General features: G+C 43.8%; 1 protein-coding gene across 1 annotated transcript; it reads left to right on the top strand.

Annotated features, from left to right (window-relative positions):
• Positions 1-1,200: 1,200 nt before the first annotated feature.
• Positions 1,201-15,769, top strand: LOC140719474 (guanylate-binding protein 2-like). Its single transcript, XM_073034172.1, has 4 exons — positions 1,201-8,538; positions 9,302-9,514; positions 10,905-11,001; positions 13,483-15,769. Exons 1-4 carry the CDS (start codon positions 8,290-8,292, stop codon positions 13,662-13,664), a joined length of 741 nt encoding a protein of 246 aa, XP_072890273.1. The 5' UTR covers positions 1,201-8,289; the 3' UTR covers positions 13,665-15,769.
• The last annotated feature ends 4,399 nt before the right edge of the window (positions 15,770-20,168 follow it).

Raw genomic sequence — 20,168 nt, 5'->3', positions numbered from 1 at the left:
GAAATTTGTAAGGAGATAGCAGATATTTGTAGTAAGCAGAAGGTTGTGATTGTGGGAGATTTTAATTTTCTACACATAGACTGGGAAGCCCATTCTGTTAAATGGCTGGATGATTTGGAGTATGTAAAATGTGTGCAGGATAGTTTTTTGCAGCAATACATAGAGTTATCAACTAGAGAAGGGGCAGTATTGGATCTCCTGTTAGGGAATGAGATAGGTCAGGTGACAGAGGTATGTGTTGGGGAGCACTTCGGGTCCAGTGATCACAATACCGTTAGTTTCAATATAATTATGGAGAAGGATAGGACTTGACCCAGGGTTGAGATTTTTGATTGGAGAAAGGCTAACTTTGAGGAGATGCGAAAGGATTTAGAAGGAGTGGATTGGGACAATTTGTTTTATGGGAAGGATGTAATAGAGAAATGGCAGTTATTTAAAGGTGAAATTTTGAAGGTACAGAATCTTTATGTTCCTGTTAGGTTGAAAGGAAAGGTTAGAAGTTTGAGAGAGCCATGATTTTCAAGGGATATCGGAAATTTGGTTCGGAAAAAGAGAGAGGTCTACTATAAATATAGACAGCATGGAGTAAATAAGGTGCTCGAGGAATATAAAGAATGTAAAAAGAATCTTAAGAAAGAAATCAGAAAAGCTAAAAGAAAATATGAGGTTGCTTTAGCAAGTAAGTTGAAAATAAATCCAAAGGGTTTCTACAATTATATTAAAAGCAAAAGGATAGTGAGGGATAAAATTGGTCCCTTAGCGAAGCAGAGTGGACAGCTATGTGTGGAGCCAAAAGAGATGAGGGAGATTTTGAATGATTTCTTTTCTTTGGTATTCACTAAGGAGAAGGATATTGAATTGTGTAAGGTAAGGGAAAAAAGTGTGGTAGTTCTGGAAACTATGATGATTAAAGAAGAGGAAATACTGGAGCTTTTAAAGAATATAAAAGTGGATAAGTCTCCGCATCCTGACAGGATATTTCCTCGGACTTTGAGGGAAGTTAGTGTAGAACTAGCAGGGGCTCTGACAGAAATATTTCAAATGTCATTAGAAACGGGGATGGTGCCGGAGGATTCACGTATTGCTCATGTGGTTCCATTGTTTAAAACGAGTTCTAAGAGTAAACCTAACAGTTATTGGCCTGTAAGTTTGACGTCAGTGGTGGGTAAATTAATGGAAAGTATTCTTAGAGATGGTATATATAATTATCTGGATAGACAGGGTCTGATTAGGAGCAGTCAACATGGATTTGTGCGTGGAAGTTCATGTTTGACAAATCTTATTGAATTTTTTGAAGAGGTTACTAGGAAAGTTGATGAGGGTAAAGCAGTGGATGGTGTCTACATGGACTTCAGTAAGGCCTTTGACAAGGTTCCACACAGAAGGTTAGTTAGGAAGGTTCAATCATTAGGTATTAATATTGAAGTAGTAAAATGGATTCAACAGTGGCTGGATGGGAGATGTCAGAAAGTAGTGGTGGATAACTGTTTGTCAGGTTGGAGGCTGGTGACTAATGGTGTGCCTCAGGGATCTATACTGGGTCCAATGTTGTTTGTCATATACATTAATGATATGGATGATGGGGTCGAAAATTGGATTAGTAAATTAGCAGATGATACTAAGATAGGTGGCGTTGTGGATAATGAAGTAGGTTTTCAAAGCTTGCAGAGAGATTTAGGCCAGTTAAAAGAGTGGGCTGAAGGATGGCAGATGGAGTTTAATGCTGATAAATGTGAGGTGCTACATTTTGGTAGGAATAATCAAAATAGGACATACATGGTAAATGGTAGGACATTGAGTAATGCGGTAGACTGATCTAGGAATAATGGTGCATAGTTCCCTGAAGTGGAATCTCGTGTGGATAGGGTGGTGAAGAAAGCTTTTGGTATGCTGGCCTTTATAAATCAGAGCATTGAGTATAGGAGATGGAATGTGATGTTAAAATTGCACAAGGCATTAGTGAGGCCAAGTTTGGAGTATTGTGTATAGTTCTGGTCACCGAATCATAGGAAAGATGTCAACAAAATAGAGAGAGTAGAGAGGAGATTTACTAGAATGTTACCTGGGCTACAGCACCTAAGTTACAGTGAAAGGTTGAACAAGTTAAGTCTTTATTCTTTGGAGCATAGAAGGTTGAGGGTGGACTTGATAGAAGTATTTAAAATTATGAGCGGGATAGATAGAGTTGACTTGGATAGGCTTTTTCCATTGAGAATAGGGGAGATTCAAACAAGAGGACATGAGTTGAGAGTTAAGGGGCAAAAGTTTAGGGGTAACATGAGGGGGAACTTCTTTACTCAGAGTGTTGTAGCTGTGTGGAACAAGCTTCCAGTAGAAGTGGTAGAGGCAGGTTCAGTATTGTAATTAAAGTAAAATTGGATGGGTATATGGACGGGAAAAGAATAGAGGGTTACGGTCTGAGTGCGGGTCTGTGGGACTAGGTGAGAGTAAGCGTTCGGCATGGACTAGAAGGACTGAGATGGCCAGTTTCCGTGCTGTAATTATTATATGGTTAATGTTAAGGAACCCTTAGGAAACATTGATCACAATATGATCAAATTCACATTGAAATTTGAGAAGGAGAAACTAAAATCCAATGTGTCGCTATTTCATTGGAATAAAAGAAATTACAATTGCATGAGAGGGGAACTGGCCAAAGTTGCTGAAAGGGACACTAGCAGGAAGGACAGCAGAGCAACAATGGCTGGAGTTTCTGTGAAAAATAAGGGAAGTGCAAGACAGATATATTTCAAATAAGAAGGAGGACACTAGCATGGCTTACAAGTGAGAGCCAAAGTAAAAGTAATAGAGAGAGCATACAAGAAAGCCAAAGCTAGTAGGAAGATAGATGACTGGGAAGCTTTTTAGAAACTTGCAGGAGGAAACTAAGATGGTCATTCAGAAAGAAAAGATGAATTATGAAAAGAAGATGGTGACTAATATAGAAGAAGGTACGAAAAGCATTTTTGAGTATATAAGGGGTAAATGAGAGTCAAGAATAGTTATAGGACCAATAGAAAATGATGCTGGAGATATTGTAATGAGAGATGCAGAGGAATTGAATGCATATTTTGCATCATTCTTCACAGTGGAAATCACCTGAAGTATACCGAGCTTTCAAGAGTGTCAGGGAAGTGAATTATGGGCAGTGAAAATTACAACTGAGAAGGTGTTCAGGAAGCTTAATGATCTGAGGGTGGATAAACCTCCTGGGCCTGATGGAATGCACCCTTGGCTTCTCAAAGAATTAGCTGGAGAGATTTCGGAGGTATTAACGATGATCTTTCAAGAATCGATAGATTCTGTCATTATGTCGGATGACTGGAAAATTGCAAATGTTACTCCACTATTTAAGAAGGGTGGGAGGCAGCAGAAAGGAAACTATAGACATGTAAGCCTGACATCACTGTTGGAATCAACTGTTAGGGATGAGTTTACGGAGTACCTGGAGGCACATGACAAGATAGGCCAAAACCAGCATGGTTTATATAGGAGCATAGAACATTACAGCATAGAAACAGGCCTTTTGGCCCTTCTTGGCTGTGCCGAATCATTTTTCTGCCTAGTCCCATTGACCTGCACCTGGCCCATATCCCTCCATACACCTCTCATCCATGTACCAGTCCAAGTTTTTCTTAAATTTTAAAAATGAGTCAGCATTTAACACTTCATCTGGCAGCTCATTCCACACTCCCACCCCTCTATGTGTGAAGAAGCCCCCCCTAATGTTCCCTTTAAACTTTTTCCCCTTCACCCTTAACACATGTCTTCTTTTTTTTCTCACCTAGCCTCAGTGGAAAAAGTCTGCTTACATTCACTCTATCTATATCCATCATAATTTTATACACCTCTATCAAATCACCCCTCATTCTCCTATGCTCTAGGGAATAAAGTCCTAGCCTATTCAACCTTTCTCTGTAACTCAGTTTCTCACGTCCTGGCAACATCCTTGTAAACCTTCTCTGCACTCTTTCAACCTTATTAATATCCTTCCTGTAATTAGGTGACCAAAACTGCACACAATATTCCAAATTCAGTCTCACCAATGCCTTATACAACCTCACCATAACATTCCAACTCTTATACTCAATACCTTGATTTATAAAGGCCAATGTACCAAAAGGTCTCTTTACTACCCCATCTACCTGTGACACCACCTTCAGGGAATTTTGTATCTCTATTACTAGATCCCTCTGTTCTACAGTTTCCTGAAAGGAAAATCCTGCCTGACAAACCTACTGCAATTTTTTGAGGAAATTACAAGCAGGATAGACAAAGGAGATGCAGTAGACATGGTGTACTTGGATTTTCAGAAGGCCTTTGACAAGGTGCTGCACATGAGGCTGCTTAGCAAGTTAAGAGCCCATGGAATTACAGGGAAGTTACTAGCATGGGTGGAGCATTGGCTGATTGGCAGAAAACAGTGAGTGAGAATAAAGGGTTCCTATTCTGGCTGGCTGTTCATTACCAGTGGAGTTCCACAGGGGTCGATGTTGGGAAAGCTGCTTTTTATGATGTATGTCAATGATTTGGACTATGGATTTGTGGCTAATTTGCCAACGATACAAAGGAGGAGCGGATAGTGTTGAGGAAACAGAGAGACTTAGTTTAGGGCAATGGGAAAAGAAGTGGCAAATAAAATACAATGTTGGAACGTGTATGGTCATGCACGTTGGTGGAAGAAATAAATGGGCAGACTATTTAGATGAGGAGAGAATTCAAAATGCAGAGATGTAAAGGGACTTGAAGGTGCTTGTGCAGGATACCCTAAAGGTTAACCTCTAGGTTGGGTCAGTGGTGAAGAAGGCGAATGCAATGTTGGCATTCATTTCTAGAGGTATAGAATATAAGACCAGGAATGTGATGCTGAGGCTCTGTAAGGCACTCCAAAACTTGGAGTGTTGTGTGCAGTTTTTGACTCCTTATTTTAGAAAGGTTATACTGACATTGGAGAGGGTTCAGAGAAGATTCATGAGAATGATTCTAGGACTGAGTTACCGTATGAGGAAAGTCTGGTAGCTCTAGGGCTGTATTCCCTAGAGTTTAGGAGAATCAAGTCAAGTCAAGCCAACTTTTATTGTCATTTTGACCATAACTGCTGGTACAGTGCATAGTAAAAATGAGACAACCTTTTTCAGGACCATGGTTTACATGACACAGTACAAAAAACTAGACTGAACTATGTAATAAAAAAAAACATAGAGAAAGCTATACTAGACTACAGACCTACACTGGACTGCATCAACTGCACAAAACAGTATTGGCATTACAATAAATAATAAACAGGACAGTAGGGCAAGGTGTCAGTGCAGGCTTCGGGTATTGAGGAGTCTGATAGCTTGGGGGAAGAAACTGTTATATAGTCTGGTCGTATGAGCCCGAATGCTTCAGAGCCTTTTCCCAGATGGCAGGAGGGAGAAGAGATTGTATGAGGGGTGCATGGGGTCCTTCATAATGCTGTTTCCTTTTCGGATGCAGCGTGTAGTGTAAATGTCCGTGATGGCGGGAAGAGAGACCCCGATGATAAAGGGGGATCTCATAGAAACATTCTGATTGTTAAAAGGCCTAAACAAATTAGATGTGGCAAAGCTATTTCCAACGGTAGGGGAGTCTAGGACAAGAAGGCACAACTTCAGGATTGAAGTACGTCCATTTACTACAGAGAGGCGGAGAAATTACTTTAGTCAGGTAGTGGTAAATCTGTAGATATTGTTGCCACCAGTAGCTCTAGAGGCCAAGCCACTGTGTGCACTTAAGACAGAGATTCTTGATTAGCCAGGGCATCAAAGGGTATGGATAGAAGGCAGGGGAATGGGGATGACTGGAAGAATTGGATCAGCCCATGATTTAATGGTGGAGCAGACTCGATAGGCCAAATGGCTGACTTTAGCCCCTATATCTTATGGTATAACAAATTAACCTGGCATGAGAATATCTGCAGATGCTGGAAATCCAAAGCAACTCATACAAAATACTGGAGGAGCTCAGCTCTATGGAAAAGAGTAGACAGTCAAGGTTTTGTGCCAAGATTCTTCATCAGGAACGGAAAGGAAGGGGAGATATCAGAATAAGAAGGTGGAGGGAGTGGAGGAAGAAGTACAACATGGCAGGTGATAGGTAATACCGGGGGGGGAGAAAAGACCTGAGAAGTTGATTGATGACAGATAAAGAATTGGAGAAGGGGGAATATGAGAGGAGAGGGTGGAAGATGTAAGAAAGGGAAGGGGTTGGAGCAGGTAAGAAGAGCGGATGTGAGCAGGAAACAAGAATGGGGAATGATGAAGGAGATGAGGTGGGTGGCAGTTGCTGGAAGTTTGAGATATCAATGTTCATGCAATCATACTGACCACCATCACTCTGTCTGCCACAAAAAGTGGGATTTCTCGGTGGCAACCCATTTAAATTGTACTTCCCATGCCCATTCTTACATGTCACTCCATGGCCTCCTGTATTGCCACAATGAGGCCATACTCAAGTTGGAGGAACAACACCTTATAGTCCATCAGGGTAGCTCCAATCTGATGGCATGGACATAAATTTCTCCAACTCCTTACCTGCCCATCAGCTCCTTTTGGTGCTCCTCCCCTTTCCCTTTCTTCCATGGTCTTTAGTTCTCTTATATCAGCTCCGCCCTTCTCCAATCCTTTATCTCTTCTGCCAATCAACAGCCCAGCTCTTTACTTCACTACCTCCCCCAATCCTGGTTCCACCAATCATCTGCCAGTTTGGACTACTTCTTCCTCCCCCCTCCCCCACATTTTTATTCTGACTCCTTTCCAGTCCTGATGAAGTGTCTCAGCCCAAAACTCTCAACTGGAATGGGAATATACTATTGGAGTACATGTGATTGAATGGGAAAGGGTTGGAATCCCATTGGAAGTGAGCACAATGGAAGTGAATTGGAAGCGGTTGGGATCCCATTGGGAATATAGAAGATGGGAATGTGTGGCAACACACTCAAGATTCTGGGGGAACTCAGTAGGCCAGGCAGCATCTATGGACAAGAGTACAGTCAATAATTTGGGCCAAAAACAGTCAGCAGGACTGGAGGGGGAGAAAAAAAGATGCGTAGTCAGAGTTGGAAGATGGTTGGAGGGGAGGGAGAAACTCAAGGTGAAAGGTGAAACCAGAAAGGGGGAGGGATGAAGCAAAGAGCTGGGAAGTTGATTGGTGAAAGAAATACAGGACTGGAGAAAGGGGAATCTAATAGGAGAAGACAGAAGACTGTGGAAGAAAGAAAGAGCACCAGAGTAAGGTGATGGCCATGCAAGGAGATAAGGTAAGCGAGGGAAAGGGGAATGTAGAATGGTGGGGGATGGGAAATACTGGAAGTTCGATGAAATCAATTGACATCTCCTCTGTATCTACTTCCCAGCACCTTAAACCCGTGTCCTCTTGTGGCAACCATTTCAGCCCTGGGGAACAGCTTCTGACTATCTAAACAATCAATGCCTCTCATCATCTTATACATCTCTATCAGGCCACCTCTTATCCTCCATCACTCCAAGGAGAAAAGGCCAAGTTCACTCAACCTATTCTCATAAGGTGTGCTCCCCAATCCAGGCAACATCCTTGTAAACCTCCTCTGCACCCTTCCTATGGTTTCCATATCCTTCCTGTAGTGAGGTGACCAGAACTGAGCACAGATCTCCAAGTGGGGTCTGACCAGGGTCCTATATAGCTGCAACATTACCTCTCAGCTCCTAAATTCAATTCCATGATTGATGAAGGCCTTCTTACACCATACGCCTTCTTAACCACAGAGTCAACCTGCACAGCTGCTTTGAGCGTCCTATGGACACGGACACCAAGATCCCTCTGATTGTCCACACTGCCAAGTGTCTTACTATTAATACTATATTCTGCCATCATATTTGACCTACCAAAATGAACCACTTCACACTTATCTGTGTTGAACTCCATCTGCCACTTCTCAGCCCAGTTTTGCATCCTATCAATGTCCCGCTGTAACCTCTGACAGCTCTCCACACTATCCACAATACCTCCAACATTTGTGTCATCAGCAAACTTACTAACCCATCCTTCCACTTTGAATGGGAAGGAATGGGGTTCTATTGGGAGCATGGACTGTGGGGTTGGGGTCCCTTTGAGAGTATGAATGATCGGAGAGAATTGGAGGGGGTAGGGTCCCATTGGAAGAGAATGAGAATGGGTTGAATACATTGTGATATGGAGAGTGGGGATTGAGGTTGTGATCAGATCCCCAGGCACTGATCTCCAGAAACATACCACACAGGATTTGTTGAATTGACCGAGGCGTACGTGGGGATGATGGCGGATGGGGTCCTACCACACGTGGAGAGCAGTGTCGCCAAATTGGCGGAGTTGGCAAACAAATCAGCAGTAGATGAAGCCCTGAACTTCTATGAAGATGAAATGAATAAATTCTTAGAATCTGTCCACCATACTCTGAGTAAACTCAATGAGTATAACAATACGAAGAGCAAAGAAGCAGTCGATATCTTCCACAAAAGATCTATGAACAACAACAGCAGCAAATACATCCAACAGCTGGAGGTGAGCTTCCAATGTGCAGTGATTACCAACTGTCTCATCTCCGAACACCAGTCCCTGGACCCAACCCATACAAACATAGACTGAGAGACAGAGTGCATAGACATCATCCTGAAAGTGAGGGATTGAGACACCAGATTGCGCAGGTCATCCTGAGTGAGATTAGAATACAGATCTCTCCCTGAGAGACAGAGTGACTCAGAAATACAGTCAGTGTACAGACTCTCCATGAGAGAGAATGACTCAGAGATATAGTTAGTGCACAGATTTCTCACTGACAGAGATTGGCTCAGAGACAGTGGTCAGTGTGCAGATCTCTTCCTGAGAGAGAGGGACTGAAAGACACTGAATAGTATAGTTCACTCCGAGTGAGTGTGGCAAAGAGACACCTGCTTGTATGCAGATCACTACCAATTAGTGTACAGATGAGGAGGGGGGGGGAGAGAGAGAGGAGAGAGAGGAGAGAGAGGAGAGAGAGGAGAGAGAGGAGAGAGAGGAGAGAGAGGAGAGAGAGGAGAGAGAGGAGAGGGAGGGGGAGGGGGAGGGAGAGGGGGAGGGAGAGGGAGAGGGAGAGGGAGAGGGGGAGGGAGAGGGAGAGGGAGAGGGAGAGGGAGAGGGAGAGGGAGAGGGAGAGGGAATGTGTAGTTGGTCTGAGAGACACCGGTCAGTGTACACTTTTCCATCTGAGAGAAAGGAACTGAGAGACACTGGTTGGTGTACAATATTTGGTATCCCAATTTACTGTACGTCTTCCTTTCACTCCCAGGAGAAGATGATTTCTACTTACAAGTCTGTCAAGGCCAAAAGCATTGAAAAGTCACAAAAGAAATGTGACACATATCTAGCAGATGAAATGACAGCAATTGGAACAAAACTGAAATCCGGAGATTACCGGGAACCTGATGGTTTCCTGAAGCTGAAAAAGGATATTGATAACAGCCTCAATGAGTATAGAGAAATGAATAAGAATTATATGGAGGTGTGTTGAATATTTTACAACAATGCATTTACTTTTCAATTCTCATAGCTTTTCTTTCCTCTGCCTTACATGGATTCAGAAAACTCTCCCCTCTGCGTTTTTCCATTCACCCAACAAATGTGAATTTGTTTTCCATTCTCTGTAAAATCTGGAATGAGATATTCTGGGTGGAGTGAGTTTGGATTGGAAAACCAGTTATAGTGCATTATGGATGGAGTTTCATTGGGAGGGCTTTGTCAGTGATGGAGTTAGTTCCAGTGAGGCTGTGGGAGGAGTTTCAGTAGGTGGGGTTTTCAGTGATTGGGGTAGTGTCTATAGGGCTGTGGTATAAATTTCAGTGGGTGGGGTTTGTTAGTGATGGAGTGAGTGCCTGTGGATCAATAGGAGGTGATTCTGTGGGTGGGAAGAGTTTGTGATGAGGAGATGTATGTGGGATGTGGGAAGGAATTCAATGGTTGGAGAATCAGTAATGGGGAGAGTATCCATGGGCTGTGGGAATTATCTCTTTACACTGGTTTTCAAGAGCCTTTCAATATCTCCCTTAAGAAATCTGCTTCCACTGAGCATCAATGGAGAGAGTTCCAAAAACTAAACATCCATTGAGAGAAAAAATGTTGTCTCATATCTCTGTTGATCAAGCTACCTGTTTATCTAACTCAGCTTTGTGATTCATGACCTTCCCCCATACACTAACTATCCAGTCTGGGAATCCTAGTTCTGGGTGTTCCCACTGAAGTGTCTAGTCCCAGCCTGTGCTATCTTCTCTAGTAAGGTAATCAGTCTTTCCAGGTATCAGTACAGGAACCCACCTCTGAACTGCTTCAAATGTGTTAATGTTAAAAGAGACCTATACTGTCCATATTCCAGATGCAATCTCACCAAAACCTGGTATCACTGAAGAATCACCCTTCTAGTTTTTTTACACACTCTATCTCTCCCATTTACTTACACACAAACATTTTGCAAACCTTGCACTAGGGCACCCAGATACCTCCACATCTCAGAACTTCACAAACTCTCCCATTTCGATAATATGCATCTATTTATCATGTTTCCACATTATGCTCAATCTGCTTGATGCGAGTCCATTCACAGAATATATGTCTCTATCACCTCTGAGTGTCGTTTTTACAACTTATGCTTGTGTCATTTAAAAAAAAACTTTGCTTCTAAACCTTTTCTGCCTTCATCCAAGGCCACGATAAAATTGTACATCATTTCCATTTGTGGTTTTAACCAATTCCCTGTCGATTGATAAGAGGAGTTCCCTACATGTGTATCAATCCCCAGCACTACACATTTGATAGTGAGAGCCTGTCTCTGGTCTCTTGTGGACTGGTATGTTGGGAGAGAGTTGGGCATGAACTATTGTATCTTCTCTTCTCTGTAGGGTTATGCCTACCTCACGCAGTTCCTAGGAAAGGGAGCAGCTCATCTAGAACAGGAACAAAAGATGGAGGAGGTCAATCTAGCACAGCGTTCCACTGGTGAGAAGATAAACACAATGTTCAAAATTTTCAAGTCAGGGTGCATCTGGAGATTTAAAATTAACTCTTCAAGTCTGAAAACTAAAAATGTGAAACACTCCTGCTGGATACCTCACCTCAGTGTTCATCAGAAGGACCAAAGTCATAGTGAGATCAGGGAGGGGTGTACTGATGTTCTTGGACTTGTTCACATGAAGAAAAAGTTGGTGTTGGGTCTCTCGAAGAACATAAATAGAAATCCAGAGTGGGGTGCCCAAGAGTAGGAGGTAGATTTGAGGCTGGAGTAGGGGTTATCAGTGAGGAGTGGGTACTCCTTGTTGAAGAGATATAGGTGCAGAGAAAACAGAAGGGCTTGGCATATGATGTCAGTGGAACTTGAGCAAAATATCTACATTTATATAAATGGAGAGTCAATAGTTTGATCTAAAACCTGGTGTATTGTGCCAAAACAAGGAAGAAAAACAAAGGATGAGAGAGGAATTTGATAGTTTAGATTGGAAGCACAGGTTACATTGTGGGATCAAACAAGAGGAAATCTGCAGATGCTGGAAATTCAAACAACACACACAAAATGCTGGTGGAACACAACAGGCCAGGCAGCATCTATAAGGAGAAGCACTGTCGATGTTTCAGGCCGAAAAGCACTGCGTCAGGACACTGTCCTGACGAAGGGTCTCGGCCCGAAACGTCGACAGCGCTTCTCCTTATAGATGCTGCCTGTCCTGTTGTGTTCCACCAGCATTTTGTATGTGTTGTTTACATTGTGGGATGATGGCTGCAGGAGTGGAACCCCAGCATTTACCCCGATCTTGGTTGTGGGTGATGGAAATGGAAAAATGCCGTGGGACAAGACCCCTCTCATGGGTTAGGTTAAGGGTGCTCCTGTGGTTGGGGGACCTCCCAGTGTTGCTGCTGGGGTAGTGAATGTGGTAACAAGGAGCACACAGACCATAAAGGTTGTGATTAGTTCAGACTCCAGAGTAAGCCAAGAGCTGCCCATTTCTGAACAAGGAATATTTTCCCTGGACTTGTTTACCAGGGTTCAGGGACTGTGTGAAGGGTTGCGGTGAGGAGTGTTGCTCCTCTCTACCTCAGGATATGGCTCTGTATGGACTGCCAGAGCCAGGAACAATGAATCCATCCTTCAATTTGATGCCTGACGTGGCAAGTGTCCCTCCCCTGTGGACCCAACAGGCTCAGATTCCCCTGAGTTGTCTGAGGATTCCTCCATCAGTGATCCTGGGGTTAGGATTGTGTTGGAAAAGGAACAAGCTGGTGGGTTGGGGACACCCGCTGCAGAGAGAGGAATGCATGTGTCAGCAATGATTGGTTTCTGTCTGGAGGGGGACAGGTACTTGGGGTAGTTGGGGAGCTGGGGTCCACACTTACCCCATCTTCCCGCAGGATTAACAGTGATAGAGTTCTTCTTGTCCTTACCTATCACCCCAGGATGCTCTGCATCCAATACATCATCTTCTGCAACTTCCGCCATCTCCAATGGGATCCTACCACTAAACATATCTTTACCACCTTCTCCCTCCACTCTTTGCAGGGATTGCTGCATCCACAATTCCCTTATCGATTAGTCTCCCCACTCCACCCCCAAATATTTCCCTATGGGCACATAACCGTGCAAGCAGTCTAACGACTACACCTGCCCATCCACCTCCACCATCATCTCCATTCAGGGCTGTCCTTCCAGGTGAGATAATACTTCACCTGCAGATCTGCTGGGGTCATCTACTGTGTCTGGTGCTCTGATGCGGCCTCTAGATTGGTGAGACCCATTGTACATTGGGGCACTGCTTTGTCAAGCAGCTCTGCACTTCCAACCACAAGTAAGAATTACCAATGGCCAAACATTTTAATTCCAATTCCAATTCCTGTTCTGATATATCAGTCCATAGTATCCTCTTGAGCCAAGAAGAGGCGATGCTCAGAGTAGAGGAACAACACCTTATATTCCATTTGGGAAGACTCCAACCTGATGGCATGAATATTGATGTTTCCTTCTGGTAAACCAATTTCTCACCAATCCCTCCTCTATTCCCCACTCTGACCTTTTACTACTTCTCACCTGCCTATTACTACCCTGTTCCCTCCTTCTTCCCTTTCTCAGATAGTTCACTCTCCTCCTCTATCAGATTGCTTCCTCTCCAGCCCTTGACCTTTCCCACTCACCTGGATTCACCTGTCAACTTCCAGCTAGTATCTTTCCCCTCACCTTACTTTTTTTATTCTGGCATCTTCCTCCTTCCCTCTCAGTCCTGAAACCAGGACGCAGCTGAAATGTTGACTGTCTATTCATTTCCATAGATGCTGCCTGACCTGCTGAGTTCCTCCAGCATTTTCTGTGTGTTGTCTTAGGCTGAACAGTGAGTAAAGCTCCCTCTCAGTGTCCTGTCACACACACATCAAGAAATGACCCCTTCACCACTCTCTGCATGGACTAACCAATTCATCCTCTGCCCCTTTTGTCAGATTTGAAAGAGGAGCTCTCAACGGTGAAACATGAGAAGGAGAAGGTGGAGCAGAACATGAAGAAGTTAGAGGAGGGTAAAATGTGCACCGTGGAGGAGCTGAGGGAACCCATGGAGCAGATCAAGAGTGAGACGGAGAAATACAAAGATGAAGGCAGGATGGATGATATGGAAAGGGCTTAGCAGAGGTACGACAACCTGAAGAGAAAATATGAAGAGGCAACAGAATTGATTTCCATGAGGAAAGGAAATGGTTTGCCCAACTTTCTGGGCCTAATGTCCTGTATTGTGATGTAGGTATTGTATGTTTCTATGAAGTGCTGAGATTATTTCAGAGCAGGTAACTGTGGTAGGCGCTGTGGCAAAATTGTATCCATAGCAGGAAAGCAGTCAAAAAATGCGTACATTTAGAAATGTTTTCACACCACCAATCCTATGACATCCCTAACAGCTTCCAACCACTCACTCCTCAGTCTGATCAGTGAACTGGACCCCAAATATTGTCCACCACACACATTCCACATCCAATCTCCAGCCAGATATCTGGGGCACATTTAAATTTGGGTCAGATTCCAGCTGGTGAATCTCAGAACCCCAGGGATGTGACTGAGCCAGTGTAATATGTCCCACTCACTAAATCCCCTCACACAGCCGACAGACACTGTCCCCCATGACTGACTCTCCCCACTGACTTAATCCCCTACAGTCCATGCACACTCACCCCCATCACTAAATCCTCTCCCACACCCCACAGACACTCTCCTCCATCATTGACTCCTCCCCCCATCAAATCCCCTCCCACAGCCCATGGACATTCTCCCCTATCACCGACTGTTCTCACCTACCGAACCCCCTCCCACAGCCTATGGACGCTCTGCCCAGTCACTCTCCTACCATCCACTGAACTGACTCCAGCAGTTCATAGACAATCTCACCAATTACCAGCTCCCCACCCACCACCAAATCACTTTGCACATCCCATGTATGCTCTCTCATCACCAACTCTTCCCCCAACTCATTGAATCCTCTCCCACAGCTGACGGACACACTGTCCAATAACCAGTTCTCCCCACCCACTGAGCCCACTCCATAATCCTACAGACTGTCTCCCTCATCACCAACTCCCCCACCTACTGAATCCCCTCACACAGCCCACAGACTCTTCTCAATTACCAACTCTCCCCACACACTGAATCCCCTCCTGCAGCCCACAGACATTCCCCCATCACCAGCATTTCCGCACCTAATGAATACTCTCCTGTAGCCCACGGCCACTCTTCCCCACTCCCATTGAATTCCCCCCAGAGCCTATCTACATTCTCCCACACCAGCTATTTCCTCCACCCCAACCACTGAATACCCTCCCACAGCCCATGCACATAAAGCTAGCTCTTATCCATGTGTTTTCAATCCTCTCATATGCCTGTCCACACTGTACCACAATTACCTGAACTATCAATTCTAAGTAGCTGTGTTTATCCTTGGGCAATTTATCAAACTCTCCCCGGCACAGAATGTCAGCTCCCACATCCTACTTAACTGCTGGTTCAGTGTTCTGGGTCAGCGGTCAGCTCTATTCAATACTGACCCTGTGTTGATAATGTAGCCTTCCTCCACTCTGCTCTGTGTTCTGTGGATCTCTCTCACACCAGCAGAGTTTCCTCCCAGAGCCTGATGGGGAACTTGTCATCTCCCTCTGGCTGCTACATCCCGACCATCAGCAACGAACAACTGGAAGCTGAAATGCGAGAATGGATGAACATTCATCAGAGATACGCGAGACTGCAGGTGCTGGAATCTGGAACAAGTGGGAAGATGGAGGAATTTTTAGTGGGTTGAGTAGCATCTGTTCATGGGGACGTGGGAGAAGGGATTGATGGTGATGGGTCAAGATCATGTATTAGAACTGACGGAGGTGTCCTCAGCACAGAGTCTCAACCCAAAATGTCGACAATTCCTTTCCTACCACAGATGCTGTTTGACCCACTAAGTTCCTCCAGCAGGTTATTGCTTTATGTAAGTTGAGTGAATAGTTTTAGCTGATAGATTTGTTAAGTAACGTAGATGCTGCATTTAACCACAATATAAATGTATCAATAAATCAGTAATCTTTCCAATTAGCCAAATCAATGTAACTGCAATAATAAGAATCAGGATTATATATGTGTGGATGAACGTAGATATTGGATCCTCATCCCACCACTTACAAGTGTGGATTTAAATACTAGCAGTTTGTATATAGTGGTAAATCTATGAAACTTTAATAAAGGTTTGCTATGAAGCAGAAAGTTGCTCTCTATTGCATTTAGGACATTCCGGGAGTAGAAGAATGTGATGGCCATATCTTTGTAGGCAAGATTAGAGATTATTGGTTCAAGGCTTCAACTCTGAGATTCTTATTCTCAAGATAACCATGAAACAAACCGAAATGCATGATCATATACTTCCCAGCACTATATTCCATCTGCTAATACTTTGCCCATTTCTCTCATCTAAGTCTTTCTGCAAACTCCCTTCCTTCCTCATTTCAACCAGCCCTCCACTTATCTTTGTATTTTCTGCCAACTTGACCACAAAACCAGCAATTCCATCATCCAAATCATTGACATATAACTTGAAAAGAAGCAGTCCCAACATCAACCCATGCAGATCACCACTAGTTATCGGATCATTACAAATATCTCCACAATCTCTTCAGCTACCTCTTTCAGAACAGTGAGCTGTCGTCCATCTGGTCCAGGTGACTGATGCACCTACAGACTTTTCAGCTTCTCAAGCAACTTCTAATTAATAGCAACTACACACATTTCTGCTACCGACACTCTCCAATTTCTAGTACAGTGAAGACAGACACAAAGCATTTGGTAAATCTGTCCATCATTTCTTTGATCCCATTACTACATCCTCAGTGTCATTTTCCAACGGTCCGATATCCATTCTCTGCTCTCTTTTACTCTTTATACTGTATATGTGAAAAAAATGATATCCTCTTTTATGTTATTGGCTAGCTTACCTTCATATTTTATCTTTTCACTGGTTATAGCTTCTTCAGTTCCCTTCTATTGGTTTTTAAAAGCTTCCCGGTCCTCTAGAATCACACTAATTTTTATTATATGCCATCTCATTTACTTTTATTCTGTCTTTGACTTCCCTTGTCAGCCTTGGATGTGTCATCCTCCCTTTAGAATACTTCCTCTTTGGTCTGCATCTGTCTGCACTGTTACAAGGATCACACCTTGTAATAATGATCAGAGAGGCACAGAGAGAATCTGTGATTACCAACAAGTACCTTCATTGTCTAAACTAACAAGTACATAAAAACTAACAAACAAACAAGTACCTGCTTGCACACACACTCGGTTTCCTGACTCTCCTGAATAGCCAAACAGTAGGAAGGGTCTACGCTGGACAAGTGTTACTTGTAATCCCAATCCACTCTCCACGTGTTCCATGTAGGGTCTCTCACCCTTGTTCTGTAATGGTTAATCTTCGAAGTTATGGCTATTTTGCCTGTGAAGGCCTCTGCTTTTATATTCAATCCTTATCAGATGTTGCATTTCAGTCTCATTTGCTATACATCATCTGACTGACCATCAACATCTTCTTATTGGCTCTGGTCCAGGCCACTATCTATTTCAAAGATTCAAAGAATGTATAAATTAAACACCTTGAGATTTGATAGCTTACAGGCAGAAACAAAGCAAGAAAACTGAAGAACACAATTTCCTGAGATCCGCTCCCTAGAGCAGCCAGAGTAGGCCCACGCCTCAATCTCAGTTCTTCATCTCTCACAAACTCTCAGAAATTAGCAGTTCATAGCCTTGGTGCTGGAGAGAGAGGAATGAACACCGCAGGAGAGCGAGCAAAATCAGCCGAACCCTCGCCTCTGGTCCTGACACTCGGACTTCTCAGTCTATCTGCACCATTGTTTAGACAATAGACAATAGACAATAGGTGCAGAAGTAGACCATTCGACCCTTCGAGCCTGCACCGCCATTTTGAGATCATGGCTGATCAATTACTATCAATACCCGGTTCCTGCCTTGTCCCCATATCCCTTGATTCCCCTATCCATAAGATACCTATCTAGCTCCTTCTTGAAAGCATCCAGAGAATTGGCCTCCACTATCTTCCGAGGCAGTGCATTCCAGACCCCCACAACTCTCTGGGAGAAGAAGTTTTTCCTTAACTCTGTCCTAAATGACCTACCCCTTATTCTCAAACCATGCCCTCTGGTACTGGACTCTCCCAGCATCTGGAACATATTTCCTGCCTCTATCTTGTCCAATCCCTTAATAATCTTATATGTTTCAATCAGATCCCTTCTCAATCTCCTTAATTCCAGCGTGTACAAGCCCATTCTCTCTAACCTCTCTGCGTAAGACAGTCCAGACATCCCAGGAATTAACCTCGTGAATCTACGCTGCACTTATTCTACAGCCAAGATGTCCCTCCTTAACCCTGGAGACCAAACCTGTACACAATACTCCAGGTGTGGTCTCACCAGGGCTCTGTACAAATGCAAGAGGATTTCCTTGCTCTTGTACTCAATTCCCTTTGTAATAAAGGCCAACATTCCATTAGCCTTCTTCACTGCCTGCTGCACTTGCTCATTCACCTTCAGTGACTGATGAACAAGGACTCCGAGATCTCTTTGTAATTCTCCCTTACCCAACTCTACACCGTTCAGATAATAATCTGCCTTCCTGTTCTTACTCCCAAAGTGGATAACCTCACACTTATTCACATTAAACTTCATCTGCCAAGTATCTGCCCACTCACCCAGCCTATCCAAGTCACCCTGAATTCTCCTAACATCCTCATCACATGTCACACTGCCACCCAGCTTAGTATCATCAGCAAATTTGCTGATGTTATTTTCTATGCCTTCATCCAAATCGTTAACATAAATGGTAAACAGCTGTGGTCCCAATACCGAGCCCTGTGGCACCCCACTAGTCACCACCTGCCATTCTGAGAAACACCCATTCACCGCTACCCTTTGCTTTCTATCTGCCAACCAGTTTTCTATCCATGTCAATGCCTTCCTCCCGATGCCCTGAGCTTTGATTTTACCCACCAATCTTCTATGTGGGACCTTATCAAATGCCTTCTGGAAATCGAGGTACACTACATCCACTGGATCTCCCCCGTCTAACTTCCTGGTTACATCCTCGAAAAACTCCAACAGATTAGTCAAACATGATTTACCCTTAGTAAATCCATGCTGGCTCGGCCCAATCCTATCACTGCTATCTAGATATGCCACTATTTCATCCTTAATAATGGACTCTAGCATCTTTCCCACCACCGATGTCAGGCTGACAGGTCGATAGTTCTCTGTTTTCTCCCTCCCTCCTTTCTTAAAAAGTGGGATAACATTAGCCATTCTCCAATCCTCAGGAACTGATCCTGAATCTAAGGAACATTGGAAAATGATTACCAATGCATCCGCAATTTCCAGGGCCACCTCCTTTAGTACCCTAGGGTGCAGACCATCTGGACCTGGGGATTTGTCAGCCTTCAGTCCCATCAGTCTACTCATCACCGTTTCCTTCCGAATGTCAATCTGTTTCATTTCCTCTGTTACCCTATGTCCTTGGCACAACCATACATCTGGGAGACTGCTTGTGTCTTCCTTAGTGAAAACAGATCTAAAGTACTTATTAAATTCTTCTGCCATTTCTCTGTTTCCCATAACAATTTCACCCAATTCATTCTTCAAGGGCCCAACATTGTTCTTAACTATCTTCTTTCTCTTCACATACCTGAAAAAGCTTTTGCTATCTTCTTTTATATTCCTGGCTAGCTTGCATTCGTACCTCATTTTTTCTCCCCGTATTGTCTTTTTACTTAAGTTCTGTTGTTCCTTAAAAACTTCCCAATCATCTGTCCTCCCACTCACCTTAGCTCTGTCATATTTCCTTTTTTTTAAATGCTATGCAATCTCTGACTTCCTTTGTCAACCACTGTGGCCCCTTTCCCCCCTTTGAATCCTTCCTTCTCTGGGGGATGAACTGATTTTGCACCTTGTGCATTATTCCCAAGAATACCTGCCATTGCTGTTCCACTGTCTTTTCTGCTAGGCTATCCTTCCAATCAACTTTGGCCAGCTCCTCCCTCATGGCTCCATAGTTTCCCCTGTTCATCTGCAACACTGACACCTCTGAGCTGCCCTTATCCTTCTCAAATTGCAGATAACAACTTATCATATTGTGATCACTACCTCCTAATGGCACCTTTACTGCGAGATCGCTTATCAAATCCTGTTCATTACTTAACACTAAATCCAGAATAGCCTTGTCCCTGGTCGGCTCTTGTACAAGCTGTTCCAAGAATGCATCCCGTAGGCACTCTACAAACTCCCTATCCTGTGGTCCAGCACCAACCTGATTCTCCCAGTTCACCTGCATGTTGAAATCCCCCATAACTACTGCGACATTACTGCGACAGTTCAGTTTAAAACTCTGAGCACTGGGTAGTATCTCGCTCTAGGACCCATTTCCCAGCACAGCAACAACCTTGGGCTGCACAGGCCAAAGCTGTACTCGAGATCACCATATTGGCTCGGCATTTGGATCAATCCAAACTCACACCCCGGTTAGGCATTGAAACACTTCCACATTGATTCCTCTCCAAATTGCTCACTCCAACTCCAACAGCAATACCAAACTCCAGCTGCAACTT

Source organism: Hemitrygon akajei, chromosome 31 (assembly GCF_048418815.1).
Source record: "Hemitrygon akajei chromosome 31, sHemAka1.3, whole genome shotgun sequence".
In the NCBI taxonomy this organism is placed as follows: Eukaryota; Metazoa; Chordata; class Chondrichthyes; order Myliobatiformes; family Dasyatidae; genus Hemitrygon; species Hemitrygon akajei.
Note: the sequence above shows the minus strand (reverse complement) of the source record. Positions and strands in the feature narration are given on the sequence as shown.

What these genes read in the sequence shown, in the direction of transcription:
- LOC140719474 (XM_073034172.1), top strand. Translation starts at nt 8,290, where the DNA reads ATGATGGCGGATGGGGTCCTACCACACGTGGAGAGCAGTGTCGCCAAA. An exon ending in TGAATAAGAATTATATGGAG is followed by an intron (nt 9,515 to 10,904) that starts GTGTGTTGAATA and finishes TCTTCTCTGTAG; the next exon opens with GGTTATGCCTACCTCACGCA. An exon ending in TCTAGCACAGCGTTCCACTG is followed by an intron (nt 11,002 to 13,482) that starts GTGAGAAGATAA and finishes CCCTTTTGTCAG; the next exon opens with ATTTGAAAGAGGAGCTCTCA.